The 16,621-nt window shown below is 45.0% G+C and overlaps 1 protein-coding gene across 1 annotated transcript in view; it reads left to right on the top strand.

Moving 5' to 3' along the window:
* Positions 1-16,621, top strand: part of LOC144828629 (uncharacterized) — a 160,888-nt gene that overhangs the window by 30,939 nt on the left and 113,328 nt on the right. Inside the window, exon 2 of the mRNA XM_078686981.1 lies at positions 9,570-9,794. Coding sequence (XP_078543107.1) covers positions 9,570-9,794 — 225 coding nt within the window. The remainder of the gene's footprint in view (positions 1-9,569; positions 9,795-16,621) is intronic.

Raw genomic sequence — 16,621 nt, 5'->3', positions numbered from 1 at the left:
GGAAGGCCTGAGAACGCACTAAACAGACTTCATGCAGAAGGGTGCGGATAAAAGACCCATAAACAATTTAGAAATATGGTTGACCAGACACCAGATATCGGGCTGAGAGCTCTTTTTTTGACGGCCTTTACCTATAGCCTCTCCTGACCAATCTCCATCAAACCTGCATAAACATTTGTGTTACCTTTATTTGCAAAGTTTGTTGAAGATTGAACTTTGAGGGGTGAATGGAGAAATTTATAGAGGTGAGCCTAAAAGCGTTTTTCCACATTTAGGGGCACATTATGATGGCGGTTTTCCCGCATACTCCGGGCTGGCGGAATCCACCGCCGGCCCGGAGGATGTGGGAAAACCGCTGCGGACTGAAAAAGACCCCCCGCCAGATTAGGATGGCTGGGGGATCGTTTTTCAGTCCGCAGCTTTTCCGCCGCGGTCGCCTTCCGACCGTGGCGGAAAAGCAATAACATGGCTGGCGGTGTCTATCAGACACCGCCAGCCATATTATGATCGCGTAGAAAGTATGCTTTTCCATGGCGGCTTTTCCGCCGTGGAAAAGCATACGGACCTTCACTTCGGGGGCCCGTTGCGGGCCCCCTGGGTGAAGGAGGGTTGGGGGATGCACATGGGGGGTACCTGTGGTACCCCCCTGCATTTGCGTGGACAAAGCGGCAGGCACTGCGCGGTGCCTGCTGCTTTGTGCACGCAAATGCCGTGCATGCATTTTTAACATTGCGGCGGGTGCAGCTTGAAGCTGCACTCGCCGCAATGTTAAAGATTGAGGATGTGACCGCCAGGGTGGCGGTCACATCCTAATTGCACAGGAGGGAACTCCGCAGGCAATGCGGAGGTTCCCTCCTACTCTATGGTGGCGGACGGACTCAGGTCCGTCCGCCATCATAATCGGCCCACATATTAGCACTTGACGGAGGTTATTCTGGAATGTGTGAGTTATATACATTACTAGTGGCAGATTTTCAATGCCAAACCCGGCATTTGATTAGATGAAAGCTGCTGAAATGTATCTTCTATCCATAATTTGCATATCTAAGAGCCTGATTTAAATCTGGGTAGTGATGTAAAATCCTATTATTGGTGGAAGGGGTAACTCAAAAAGAGAATCCACCCCAGGGAGAGTATAGTTGAGCAGCCTCCGCCAATGGTTTCTATTCTCTATTTAGCCTGTCTTCTAGAAATTGGAGAAATAGGAGTTTTTGCACTAGAACAACCTTTAACTCATTCTCTGTGGGAGATCTGATGATGCCAGAAAAAATACTTTCCTCCAGATATTAGTGTAGCACAACGTTCTCCTGCTCTCCCAGAAGTACAATGTCATCTTGATCAATCTTTCAAGACCTCAGACTAGCACAAAACATTTGATACTAGAAGGTATGCCTGGCCACCAGCAAAGAAGTTATCACTGTTTTCACAAACCAGTGTAAGGAATGAGGATGGAACCTCTATGAAAATAATCTCATTTGTATGAAGGCAAAGTAACATATTTAAACCAAGAGAATCGAGAAAAGCACATTTTTGGGAATGATGTGTTTGTTTAGATTGCTTGGAGAGGTATATTTTTTATACTTGCATTAACCATTTTGAAGACCAGAATAGTTGTGTAGACTGTAGAAATGCATATTCATCTTTCATTGATGATGGTGGATTAGAAGAAAGAGTACAAAATACTTAAAATTGGTGGTCACATCAACAAAGCGATGCTGTGAATGAAAACTGATTAAAATACAATTGATTTTTCTGTTAAAAAAACGTTGCTACATTTTGGTGGAGTGAGTTGTTAGGGAAAAGACAGAATGCATTGAGCACAAATAACCTATTAAGAGCCATTTTATAAAGGATTTGCACACATTGTTGTAATATGTTTATACAAAAAAGAGGTTTGAAATGTATTTGTTTATGCATTTTAATAGAGCGCAAACTTTACCCTAAGGTGTCAGAGTGCTTCGCAATAGAACCAGTGACAAAGACTTCAGAGTACATGAATAACATAAAAGATACAAACAGATAAACTCTAAACTCACATAAGAATGGTAGTAAGTACAAAAATCAACTACAGATACTAGTGGTTTAAGTTAAATATGTACAAGTTGCAAATTCACTCAAGATTACATTTTAAGAAGCGATTAGGGTTGGACAATATTATATTGCATATATACGAAATTCCGCTTTCTGACTCACAAAATCTGGTTGGAAGGAAGTTAAGGGCTGTAAAGTGTACCTATGAGCGGAGAATTCAGCAGCGTGGCTAATTTACTGCCATTATAGGTTTAGGCATAGAGGCAGGATAGGGCACACACGATCTCTTACATTTGTGTGTATTCACAAACAGTTTTCTTACCCATTGCAATCATGGAAAACCTGGACCTGTACTTCAAGAAAAGGTTGAAATGCATTTTATTTCCATGGTGCCAATGGAAATGGGCCAGTCTTGAATTTCATCTGTGTCCAATACTTCTGGGGATAAAAACGTGAAATAGGATGAAACACTTTTCCATCCCACTCAGTTGTGTAAATTGTCCAACAACTTGACAATCTGCATGATTAAGCATGGAGGCAGTGGAGTTCCTTTAACAAACTTCTTTTTTGTCGGGTATTGGGTAGACATTACTTGGAACAAGGGGTTTGAGGGGCAAAAAATGCATGAAGTTCCTTAACTTAACTTATGTGACAATGGTATTTAATCTCATTCTGAATATAAGAAGTATCGGAAATTATACTGAATAGCATTATGATCTCTATGACTCGCTTATTATAAAGATGAGATAACTAAGAGATGTTTATTAAATATTGTGACATGGGTTGCCGTCGGTAGTCATGAATGTGAAGCATCTGGAACAGGCGTTTTTTTCACTTCAAGTGCAAATGGTACTTGATAGTTATGATGGACGCTGCCGCGCTGGCAGTTTTGAAACAGTGATTTCAATTTGGCTCTAATGTGTGCGATCACAAGAGCAAAGACCATGCATGATAAGAATGTGTGCACTCTTGCATGATGAACGTATATACACTTCTAAGAATGAAGATATTGAAATACAATACATGTTTGTTTGTCCTTTATCTTTTTCTCTCCTTACAGGCGGATTTTTTTCACAGAAAAATAAGGGGAGATAAGTATTCTCCCTATTACGATTGTTTTCCACTGCATATAACAATTTTCACGAAGATTGCAGCTTTCTGCATCTTAAAATGTATAATATAGCTTAGGTAATATTGTTTTTGATCGATACCAGGGAGGGAATCTAGAATTTGCCCTGACGAAAGCCCGGAACCAATTTTGGCTTACTTCTTTGGGCTGAAACATGTTGGGAGTCTCTTAGGGTCTTAGGACCATAACCTCCAATCGAGACCCGTTTTAACTTTTTTTAATATCCACGACACCACCACTAATAAAGGGATACCTGGCGGTGCAGTAGGATTTTTATCTTTAATTACCCCTGGCCTTCATCTCCTAAGAGCTCCCTGAAATATGGTCGAGCCCACCATGACCTTTAGGAGTCAGAGTGAACCTAATGATGAAGCATGACACCAGTAGGGTATGTGAGGGTTAAATAACAAAATTAATTGTTTCCTTCCCGCCAATGCGGAGAACGCCATCTAAGGAGTTGAAAAGGTTATTTTTAACCAATTCGGGGTCAGGATACTTTGTTGTGAGTATGATTAAGTGTTTTGCCCAGAATCACAGGGAACCTGGTTCCCCAGTTTGGCAGCTCTTGCCGTTACGCTAAATCCTTGATGAGCTTGGTGTTACCCCATGAATAGAACTATCCGGACACCAGCCAATGCTATTGGAAGAGTTACTAGCCTGTGTCAAACTCTGAGAACAATTGTGATTATTGCACATATAAGCGACTGTCCACATTTTCTACCATTACATAGAAGTTAAATATGTAGAATTGATTATCGCCGTCCAAGCGCAGCTGTGAGTGTGCTTTGGTGGTAAAATATCTTCCATGTACATAGTCCTTCTTCATGTTTCTGAGTTTCTTCCTGTCCAACTCGATTAGCAATGAAGCATAACTCTTCACAGCAACGCCTGCTGTTATCCCTCTCGAGCACACAGCATACCAGATAAGCATTTCCCATCTCCCTTCTAGCCATTAAGTGAATCTTACAGCTGGCTGCATTAAATGCCAGTCCACAGGCATGTCAACACCACTCATATTTACAGTGTGCAAGGCTGAGGGACAGCCCAGTAGAGAGGAACTCTGTCTACACTACTGGAGCTATCAAAGGCCGCCCTGGGCGAGGGAGCAACAATTCATACCACACCCTTGGCTGCACCACATCATGAGAACTGTAGGAAGCTATCAAGCACCCCAATGGTGTCTTGAACACCTGCTGAGAAATCATTGATGTGTCATGTGGAAAGATGCTAATACCCGTCCCTTGAGACTATTTGCTTACTACAGGAGAATATACCACGGTGCTGCTCTTCTGTACTACGGCTTGTCCCATGTCTTTATTTATAACGTGCCCACTTGCATTGTCCACGCTGCCTAAACCTTACAATGCAAATGACAGACCAGACAAACAACTTAAAACCTAATTTAAATGAATCAGAAAAATTTCAACAAATCCACAATTCTCTCAGCCAACGTGACGGTATGCTTGGAGAAGCAAAGTATGTAATGCACACGAAAGAGCACATCTGTTTTATTTAGGCTGCCGGCGATCCATGGGGTAGATGTGTTCACAGATCCACCCAATGTTCCTGCCAGGCATGGCCACCATCAGATGCATGACCATGCTAATGTAAAAGATCTCCCTGGGACTTATAGCAGCGCTGGATTTACTCTAGTTTAATGTCGTTGTCCCGCTAGTTCCTGTGCCCCAAACTCTACTGCGAAATGCACATTGACCAATATAGTCTACCTGTCTGAGATGACATGAGCCTAATACATCTCTAACCCACCGAGGAGTTAAAGCACTCTATTTTAGGCAATAATAATAATCCTAATAATAATAATAATTTTGCTAATAATAATAATAATTATAACAACAACAATACCAATCATAATAATAGTAATAATAAAATAATTGATGACCACTTTTAATTTATATTGCTCTTGCTAACACTGTTTTGCAATTTCATAACTCTGTAAGTTACTGGAGTTACTCATTCCCAACACAATGATCCCAATTTACCGGTCTCAGGGAATAAAAGGCCAAGTTAGAGGTGCCAGAGTTGAACGCTGTGATTCACTGGTTACTTGAAGATAGAGAATTTCTTTACAAGGAGCTAAGTGGAAGTAATAGTAACAGTTCTCATCAGTGATAGCAATGTATTCTGCAGATCCCACAGGGAGGTGGAATGGAGTAGATATGTGACCAGGACAGGGGTTGCAAAAAGGTGAGTTTTAAAGACCTTGCAGAAGGCTAGGTGCCAGGCAGATCCCTTCATGGGAAGATTCCAGATTATTGGCAGGGACCATGAAAATCATGAGAGCCAGGCTAGTTCCTCCATCATAGAATCTACTGGCGAAAGTCACACTTATGGAGGAAGTTATTTTACCACTGGATTTCAGACGACTATACACCACCACTCTTCTCTACATCAGTCCCTTGGTCGATGTTAAGGGACATTTTTAAGCTGAATATCTTACTTCTGGTGACTTGGGAACCTCCAGCATTGGAGAGTTGTCCGTTACATATGAAGGGTGCTGAGGGATGAGGCCCTGTAGATTATAAGCAACTTGTAAAAGCTATTCACACCTCAGTGGGTCGCCAAAGCAAATTGATCAGCGTGGCGTGCTCTGATTCCTTTGCTCTTGAAGTTACTGAGGAAAACTCAATACTTATTTTTGCAAAACGATTTAGCAATTGCGACATGGGAGATTATTGAGACCAAACAGACTAAAGCAAGTGGCGAAAACATAGAAATCGAACACGAGAAAACATACGGTAATAAGCAGCCTTCGAGAAGAGCACATACCATCCCAGCTCTGCAGATCCTAGACTGCTCCCAGTGGCACCCGCTATCTAGCTTAAGACCATGGTGACCTTGGTATAAACCCACAAATCCGGATCTGGTAAAACTCCTGGTTACATGAAACAATGACGTGTACTATATATGCTAGTTAGGTCTCAGCGATCCCCTGTAAAAAAAAATTATTCAACTAGGAGCATTAAGAGGAACGCAAGTGGGAGATTTTTCAATCCATTGCATTTGACTTGTGGAGCTCATGACTGGACATGGCCAAAACCTAAATCTACTTCTATGTGCTAAAAACCTTCCTGATTTAGATGAATGTCATAGCATTTAATTGTCAAGGTAAATGGATTTAATACTATAAAACATGAATGATGATGACTGAAGTACACACCGTGTATGATGCATTGCATCAGTGGCTGGTTGAATGTGAAAGCAATGCTAGGTTGCCATTTTTCAGAAACAAAGGGGGGGTTGGGCCCAGTGGGAAAGAGGGTAGGTCGGGCCACACTATACTTATAGAATTGGGGGTTTTACCTAAGCCTCTAGTATAAATTTGAACAATAAATGTTGATTTGAGGATAAACACCACTTTATTCGTTTATCCTGACATTGGTTTATGTCATTTTTTCTTTTTACTGAATCATCAAGTCATTTTTTCTAGACAGAACAAAGATCGTAGTCAACTTCATGTGTTACCATATCTACTGACACATTAGAAAACAAATCATAAATATATACAGTGAAAAACACAATAGTAAACATGTGATTATACATACAAATGCAGTGTGTTCATACTTGTACTAAAACATGGAACAATTAATCAAAGGTTCAACAAGAATCACAATGATCAATACAAAACATGAGGTGTGGAGAACTTATCAGGTATCACCTCAATTCCTGAACCAATATCACTCTGTTTAAATCAGGAAAATGAATGCCAAATATTGCACGAATATCACTGGCATTAAATGTCATTAAGGGAAGAAATGCCATATTGTATTGCTCATTTATTTGCACCGTTTTGTAAAACGTGACACCAGGCCTCATGGGCGCCAGAGTGCTGTGCGGCAGTAGTACAACAAACATATAGATTTTATACATCTGGGCATCTTAATTCAAGAAAATGTACTTAGAGAAATATTACGACAGGTGGGTGCAATTTGGCATCCTGATTAATGGTACTGGATTTAGCTAAAATTTCAACACATATTGATCAACAACAAGTGATCAGTACGGTTGACGGCCACCTCATTCTAAATGTCAGCTAGGAATATTATTTCAAGGGAATTGTGTTCTTATTGGCAAGAGAAGGAAACACCATCTGAAACAAGCCTTCAAGAAAAACTGTGAACAAGTGGTTAGACCAGATAGTTCAATTCTTAGGGCCTGATTTAGATCTTGGCAGACGGGTTACTCCGTCACAATAGTGACGGACATCCCGGTCGCTGAAATACAAATCCCATAGGATATAATGGATTTATATTTCAGCAGACGGGATATCCGTCACCCTTGTGATGGAGTATCCCGTCCGCCGAGGTCTAAATCAGCTCCTTCGTCTCTTAAATAATAATCATGAAACAGGTGTGATTTTCAATGAGAATGCTATACATTCCTTTGTATTAAACTAATGCCACTAGTTTGAGGCCAAAATCTTCCTGTTATGGCTGACAGATTTAAAATGTGCCTTTGACTACGTGATTTGATACGTAGATCAACGAAGATCGATGAATGTAGTTTCCTCGGAGCTTCCTGATAAGGTTAACCCCTTCTATGCTGGTGACGGAACCACTCCGTCACCAGCCACGGGTGGGCTGTGCTAATGATGGAGTGGTTCCGTCACGGCCCGGCCGCCACTCCTGCGCGGCATTGATTTCGCGCCTGCGCGGTGCGTTCTATTAGGCGGGCGGGGCCGTGACGGAACCACTCCGTCATTAGCACAGCCCACCCGTGGCTGGTGACGGAGTGGTTCCGTCACCAGCATGTCGGCGCCGCGCGGCCCCCCTCCCCCCCAGCGCGACGGCGGAATTACCGCCGCGGCCAAGGGGTTAAGGCACTTGGTCGGCTTTTGTGGATGCTATACACTGGTCACATGCTCGGGAGAGCACTGTGCATAACTTAGTGTGTGAAGCCTGGGGTTTTAAATTAGTATAATTTTCAACAACAATATTTATCTGGGCCATCAGATTAATCAGCTCGCCTCCTCTTGTTTCATCACCCTTCAAACAGTTAGGAAAATCTCAAATGCCTCCCAGAATATTCCCGCTAAACTATGGTTCAGGCCCCAGTCACTTCTAATCTGGACTGTGGGACGCCCTATAGCTTGGCTTTTTCCCCAACTCCCCCTGCTGAAGCAATCCTTAGTCTTCCATTTCATGCTCATCTCTCTCCCCAGCTGGCAGCCTTTCATTGGCTTCCTATTAAGAAGAGGGCCATCTTTAAACCCCTCTCACTCTTGTACGTTTTGCCTCAGCTAACATTCTGGTGGCACCTCACACCCAACATGCCCTTTGGGGTGACCGTGCCTTATACTCTCTTGTCCCCAGATGCTGTAAAAAGATCCCTGCTTCTATAAGACACAAGTCTAATTTTATTTTAAGCTGAAGACTGCATCTCTTGGCCTTCCTGACTTCTTCGCCTGCCTCATAGTTCACGCTAGCACCAGGATGCCTACAACATACCATACCACAACATAACGTAACATAACATAACACAACGCAGTTACGCACCACAACATAACTCAACATAACATAACCCAACATAACGTAACATAACATAATATAACACAATGTAACACAATGCAACACAACACAACGCAACACAAGGTAGCATAACATAACATGTATGAATGCGGTATTGATATAACACACTTATATTCGAAAGCCAGAGCAGAGCTGTACAGAGTCAAAGACGAGGGTACAGTCAGTATGTGATTGGATGGGTGGCTGGTGTATAACGAGCAGGAGAGGATGTAACTATGCATTGTTGTTGAAAGAGGTGCGTCTTCAGCTCTTTCCGAGGTTGGAGCAGGTTTGCTTTATTCCTGGTGGATATGGGGATGTTGTTTCAGATACTGGGTGCTTAGACAGAGCAGGCCTTCTGCCTTGTTTTTTCTTTTTTGCACTTTCTTGTATTTCTTGCAATGACTTTGTAGTGCTCAAGAATGCTGCAGTTTATTTAACTTAAGGGGTGATCCACCTATCGCCATGTTTCTGGCAATATTGGTGCCTTCACCAATGTATTATTGTTATGGCATTGTTGTTAAAGTTAATGCAATTGGGTAACAGGAAGAACCACTTTTTTTTTTTTTTTTTAAATCAAAAGTATACAAGGAAGTAGTGGTAACTTTTTCATCACGCCCGAGTCTGCATTAAACTAAGTCCAAGTGGTTGCTTATTGAGGTATAGCCGGGGGAGCAGCCTCACCCATACAAACAAAAGAACTTGCCCACCTGCCATTCTCTATGACTCCTGGGAGGGCAGCAATGTCCCAGCTCTACCTATAAAAAAACTGTTGTAAATCTAAATGTTTGCATACTTTGCCAGTGTGTGTGTGTGTTTTTCAATTTCTTTGAAATGTATTGGTGATGGGAAATAGCCTTCTGATGAAAATCATTCAATCTCAGATGAAAGTGAAACTATACCCGACCAGACGGATTTAGAGTCCAAGCCTGATGAGGAAGCGGTGGACCAGAGCGAACCAGAGGATGAGTCAGCAGTGGAAGAGCCACCAGAGGATGAGCCTGGAGAAACAGCGCCTCCTGTGGCAGAGCAGGAGGAAGTGCACAACCCCCCTCCCGCAGAGAGTGAAAACCAAGCGCACAACCACGAAGACGCGCCACCCGCTGAGGGTAATGTTTGATGTGATTTAACTTTCAATGTATTATTGTAAAAGTGATCAACATTTTATGGTCCTTTGATCCAACATCGGCTCGAAAAAAGCACTTTTCATAGGACACTCTTATTTCCTAATTATTAGACTAATAGAAGCTGTATGGCTTCTGCTAGTAACCAGTTCAAACTAAGCTCACCGGTCAGAAATAATTTAGAAGGCCTGGGCTGTTTATTATTTTATTTGCCATTACCTAAGGTGTGTGGATGGGTAGCCTAACAACCAAATTATATTTCAGTGCTTAAACTATAATGATTCAGCCTCTAAATTGGGACAACTCATTTTATTTAAAAAAAAAAGACTTATCCGTGTATGTGGGATAATGCACCCCCAAAGTAAATTGTATACTTCTATAGAGTGTTTCGTAGCCAAATAGAGTAACATGGCTGTAGGCAGAAATCCTATTTAATGGCACTTAAGTCGTAATGCTCTCACGCACAGTAGGGTTATTTTATATCTTATGAAACCAGCTCACTCCATCACCCTTCCATCGGCCCCCAACAAAACTTTGGTCTCCACTCTTCATATATAAGAAATCATTTGGTTGCAGATAATCTGTAATAAATATGAAATCTAATGGGAACACGAAATTATCTATCAGAAACCTGCTATGTCTTGAAAACACCTACTCCTAAACAGTTTACTGTAAGTCACTCACTACTTCAGAACTACTGTGCTCTATAGAATGTGTAGTGATACGCAGTTTCCTGTCCCACTGCACTAAACTCTGGCGGTGCAGTAAATACACATTTTACTATTAATGTCTATTGACTGTCGATATACAGGATAGAAAGTTTAGAAGGTTTCTATAAAGCCAATCTTCCCTTTATTTGCATAAGTGACAGAATGTTGCTTTTCACAGTGTCTACTAACTCTGGCAATAGGCGTTGGCATGTTATTATAACGCTACTATTATAAACTAATACAATGGAGTAGTAACATTGTGTTCTTATTACAGATAATTAGTGACGTCACAGATAAGGACATTAGATAGTTATTATTCCGGAAGTGCAGGCTTCCATGTGTTATTTATGAATTCTTGCATTTTATATACAAATTAATGATGTACTAGGTTACCTGAAAATCTTAAATATAAATGTGTCAGTTCTTAAAAGCCCCAGTGAATTGTGTGTGTCCAGGGGACCAACCTCACCAAACCTGCATTTTTAGTGTCAGTCTCCCAGCTTGTTTCAGGGTTCATGGAAGAAACATCTGCTTAGGCTGTAAGCAGTGTACCAAGGCGGTTCTACCAAAAAGAATGAAAGATCCACACTCCACTGAAAGACCTCTAGTCTAATGGCGGATTTCCATTCTCATCAAATTCCAATCACCCCTGTAGGCCGTCAACATTCTGTCTTCTTTTATACTCCTTGCACACTCTAACCAATCTCTTTGGACTCTGATCTGCTCATGCAGCCAATCACATTCAGCTACACTACCCATCATGTAACACTTATCAAATGTTGCATCTGATCCTTTTGGTAACATACTACTTATGGCACTCATTCTCTGTTGTATAACTGCACGTAGGGGCAGCCAGAGTCTAGCTACCAGCAACTAGAGTGGAACTTACAATATAGAAGATGTAATATCAACATATGTCTATATCATATCCACAATATTGATTTGCCCAGTGTCATTAAGATAAGTAGAATTGGAGGTGTCACAGTAACTCTATACTTCCCTATGCATGTTTATCTTGTCGATATGGTGTTGATATTATTGACCTTGATATTGTAACATACAACCATAACCGGTGCCCTCTGTCAACCATGCAATTGGTGCTACAGCCCAAAAAGCCAAGGGCAGATTTTTCTTTATTAGATTTTTTCCGACCACTTTGGTGTCCCACTTCCCTTGGTGCGATAGGCGATTGTCTGCTTAGTTATGGGCTTGACGGCCTACCCCTGACAGAACTTGCCTCTATTAGTTATGATTTTGTAAGTCTGGTGAGGCACAGGGTCAGACTGATTTGCATATAGCCATGTCAGTACTGGGGTGGCAGAGTGGGCTAAAGAACGGTGATGGATTAAACCCAGATCTTTTGACTGGGTGTGAGTGTTTGATTGATTCAGATGCTCCGTCCATCACCACCCCCTTTTGTACCGCTTTTGGCCGCCATAAGTGTGGCAGGGTATGCTCAGACGTGAGTCCCTTGCTCACTTTGCCACTGGATTCAAGCAAGCCGGGCTGAAGACGGCTGTAATGCCGGAAAGCGGTCCTCGGAAGCTTGTTTCCGGTCCAGGGAAGACATGGCTTGGCAGTTCGGGCTGGACTGTTCCCATGAGGCACAGGGTCAGACTGATTTGCATATAGCCATGTCAGAACTTGGGTGGCAGAAAGGGCTAAAGAACGCTGATGGATTAAACCCAGATCTTTTGACTGGGTGTGAGTGTTTGATTGATTCAGATGCTCCGTCCATCACCACCCCCTTTTGTACCGCTTTTGGCCGCCATAAGTGTGGCAGGGTATGCTCAGACGTGAGTCCCTTGCTCACTTTGCCACTGGATTCAAGCAAGCCGGGCTGAAGACGGCTGGAATGCCGGAAAGCGGTCCTCGGAAGCTTGTTTCCGGTCCAGGGAAGACATGGCTTGGCAGTTCGGGCTGGACTGTTCCCATGAGGCACAGGGTCAGACTGATTTGCATATAGCCATGTCAGAACTGGGGTGGCAGAGTGGGCTAAAGAACGGTGATGGATTAAACCCAGATTTTTTGACTGGGTGTGAGTGTTTGATTGATTCAGATGCTCCGTCCATCACCACCCCCCTTTTGTACCGCTTTTGGCCGCCATAAGTGTGGCAGGGTATGCTCAAACGTGAGTCCCTTGCTCACTTTGCCACTGGATTCAAGCAAGCCGGGCTGAAGACGGCTGGAATGCCGGAAACCAGTCCTCGGAAGCTTGGTTCCGGTCCAGGGAAGACATGGCTTGGCAGTTCGGGCTGGACTTTTCCCATGAGGCACAGGGTCAGACTGATTTGCATATAGCCATGTCAGAACTGGGGTGGCAGAGTGGGCTAAAGAACGGTGATGGATTAAACCCAGATCTTTTGACTGGGTGTGAGTGTTTGATTGATTCAGATGCTCCGTCCATCACCACCCCCTTTTGTACCGCTTTTGGCCGCCATAAGTGTGGCAGGGTATGCTCAGACGTGAGTCCCTTGCTCACTTTGCCACTGGATTCAAGCAAGCCGGGCTGAAGACGGCTGGAATGCCGGAAAGCGGTCCTCGGAAGCTTGTTTCCGGTCCAGGGAAGACATGGCTTGGCAGTTCGGGCTGGACTGTTCCCATGAGGCACAGGGTCAGACTGATTTTCATATAGCCATGTCAGAACTGGGGTGGCAGAGTGGGCTAAAGAACGGTGATGAATTAAACCCAGATCTTTTGACTGGGTGTGAGTGTTTAATTGATTCAGATGCTCCGTCCATCACCACCCTCTTTTGTACCGCTTTTGGCCGCCATAAGTGTGGCAGGGTATGCTCAGACGTGAGTCCCTTGCTCACTTTGCCACTGGATTCAAGCAAGCCGGGCTGAAGACGGCTGGAATGCCGGAAACCGGTCCTCGTAAGCTTGTTTCCGGTCCAGGGAAGACATGGCTTGGCAGTTCGGGCTGGACTTTTCCCATGAGGCACAGGGTCAGACTGATTTGCATATAGCCATGTCAGAACTGGGGTGGCAGAGTGGGCTAAAGAACGGTGATGGATGAAACCCAGATCTTTTGACTGGGTGTGAGTGTTTGATTGATTCAGATGCTCCGTCCATCACCACCCCCTTTTGTACCGCTTTTGGCCACCATAAGTGTGGCAGGGTATGCTCAGACGTGAGTCCCTTGCTCACTTTGCCACTGGATTCAAGCAAGCCGGGCTGAAGACGGCTGGAATGCCGGAAACCGGTCCTCGGAAGCTTGTTTCCAGTCCAGGGAAGACATGGCTTGGCAGTTCGGGCTGGACTGTTCCCATGAGGCACAGGGTCAGACTGATTTGCATAGAGCCATGTCAGAACTGGGGTGGCAGAGTGGGCTAAAGAACGGTGATGGATTAAACCCAGATCTTTTGACTGGGTGTGAGTGTTTGATTGATTCAGATGCTCCGTCCATCACCACCCCCTTTTGTACCGCTTTTGGCCGCCATAAGTGTGGCAGGGTATGCTCAGACGTGAGTCCCTTGCTCACTTTGCCACTGGATTCAAGCAAGCCGGGCTGAAGATGGCTGGAATGCCGGAAACCGGTCCTCGGAAGCTTGGTTCCGGTCGAGGGAAGACATGGCTTGGCAGTTCGGGCTGGACTTTTCCCATGAGGCACAGGGTCAGACTGATTTGCATATAGCCATGTCAGAACTGGGGTGGCAGAGTGGGCTAAAGAACGGTGATAGATTAAACCCAGATCTTTTGACTGGGTGTGAGTGTTTGATTGATTCAGATGCTCCGTCCATCACCACCCCCTTTTGTACCGCTTTTGGCCGCCATAAGTGTGGCAGGGTATGCTCAGACCTGAGTCCCTTGCTCACTTTGCCACTGGATTCAAGCAAGCCGGGCTGAAGACGGCTGGAATGCCGGAAAGCGGTCCTCGGAAGCTTGTTTCCGGTCCAGGGAAGACATGGCTTGGCAGTTCGGGCTGGACTGTTCCCATGAGGCACAGGGTCAGACTGATTTGCATATAGCCATGTCAGAACTGGGGTGGCAGAGTGGGCTAAAGAACGGTGATGGATTAAACCCAGATCTTTTGACTGGGTGTGAGTGTTTGATTGATTCAGATGCTCCGTCCATCACCACCCCCTTTTGTACCGCTTTTGGCCGCCATAGGTGTGGCAGGGTATGCTCAGACGTGAGTCCCTTGCTCACTTTGCCACTGGATTCAAGCAAGCCGGGCTGAAGACGGTTGGAATGCCGGAAAGCGGTCCTCGGAAGCTTGTTTCCGGTCCAGGGAAGACATGGCTTGGCAGTTCGGGCTGGACTGTTCCCATGAGGCACAGGGTCAGACTGATTTGCATATAGCCATGTCAGAACTGGGGTGGCAGAGTGGGCTAAAGAACGGTGATGGATTAAACCCAGATCTTTTGAATGGGTGTTAGTGTTTAATTGATTCAGATGCTCCGTCCATCACCACCCTCTTTTGTACCGCTTTTGGCCGCCATAAGTGTGGCAGGGTATGCTCAGACGTGAGTCCCTTGCTCACTTTGCCACTGGATTCAAGCAAGCCGGGCTGAAGACGGCTGGAATGCCGGAAACCGGTCCTCGTAAGCTTGTTTCCGGTCCAGGGAAGACATGGCTTGGCAGTTCGGGCTGGACTGTTCCCATGAGGCACAGGGTCAGACTGATTTGCATATAGCCATGTCAGAACTGGGGTGGCAGAGTGGGCTAAAGAACGGTGATGGATGAAACCCAGATCTTTTGACTGGGTGTGAGTGTTTGATTGATTCAGATGCTCCGTCCATCACCACCCCCTTTTGTACCGCTTTTGGCCACCATAAGTGTGGCAGGGTATGCTCAGACGTGAGTCCCTTGCTCACTTTGCCACTGGATTCAAGCAAGCTGGGCTGAAGACGTCTGGAATGCCGGAAACCGGTCCTCGGAAGCTTGTTTCCTGTCCAGGGAAGACATGGCTTGGCAGTTCGGGCTGGACTGTTCCCATGAGGCACAGGGTCAGACTGATTTGCATAGAGCCATGTCAGAACTGGGGTGGCAGAGTGGGCTAAAGAACGGTGATTGATTAAACCCAGATCTTTTGACTGGGTGTGAGTGTTTGATTGATTCAGATGCTCCGTCCATCACCACCCCCTTTTGTACCGCTTTTGGCCGCCATAAGTGTGGCAGGGTATGCTCAGACGTGAGTCCCTTGCTCACTTTGCCACTGGATTCAAGCAAGCCGGGCTGAAGATGGCTGGAATGCCGGAAACCGGTCCTCGGAAGCTTGGTTCCGGTCCAGGGAAGACATGGCTTGGCAGTTCGGGCTGGACTTTTCCCATGAGGCACAGGGTCAGACTGATTTGCATATAGCCATGTCAGAACTGGGGTGGCAGAGTGGGCTAAAGAACGGTGATGGATTAAACCCAGATCTTTTGACTGGGTGTGAGTGTTTGATTGATTCAGATGCTCCGTCCATCACCACCCCCTTTTGTACCGCTTTTGGCCGCCATAAGTGTGGCAGGGTATGCTCAGACCTGAGTCCCTTGCTCACTTTGCCACTGGATTCAAGAAAGCCGGGCTGAAGACGGCTGGAATGCCGGAAAGCGGTCCTCGGAAGCTTGTTTCCGGTCCAGGGAAGACATGGCTTGGCAGTTCGGGCTGGACTGTTCCCATGAGGCACAGGGTCAGACTGATTTGCATATAGCCATGTCAGAACTGGGGTGGCAGAGTGGGCTAAAGAACGGTGATGGATTAAACCCAGATCTTTTGACTGGGTGTGAGTGTTTGATTGATTCAGATGCTCAGTCCATCACCACCCCCTTTTGTACCGCTTTTGGCCGCCATAAGTGTGGCAGGGTATGCTCAGACGTGAGTCCCTTGCTCACTTTGCCACTGGATTCAAGCAAGCCGGGCTGAAGACGGCTGGAATGCTGGAAAGCGGTCCTCGGAAGCTTGTTTCCGGTCCAGGGAAGACATGGCTTGGCAGTTCGGGCTGGACTGTTCCCATGAGGCACAGGGTCTGACTGATTTGCATATAGCCATGTCAGAACTGGGGTGGCAGAGTGGGCTAAAGAACGGTGATGGATTGAACCCAGATCTTTTGACTGGGTGTGAGTGTTTGATTGATTCAGATGCTCCGTCCATCACCACCCCCCTTTTGTACCG

Source organism: Lissotriton helveticus, chromosome 4_1 (genome assembly GCF_964261635.1).
Source record: "Lissotriton helveticus chromosome 4_1, aLisHel1.1, whole genome shotgun sequence".
Lineage (NCBI taxonomy): Eukaryota > Metazoa > Chordata > Amphibia > Caudata > Salamandridae > Lissotriton > Lissotriton helveticus.
The sequence above is the reverse complement of the archived record's forward strand: the minus strand, read 5'-3'. Positions and strand labels throughout refer to the sequence as shown.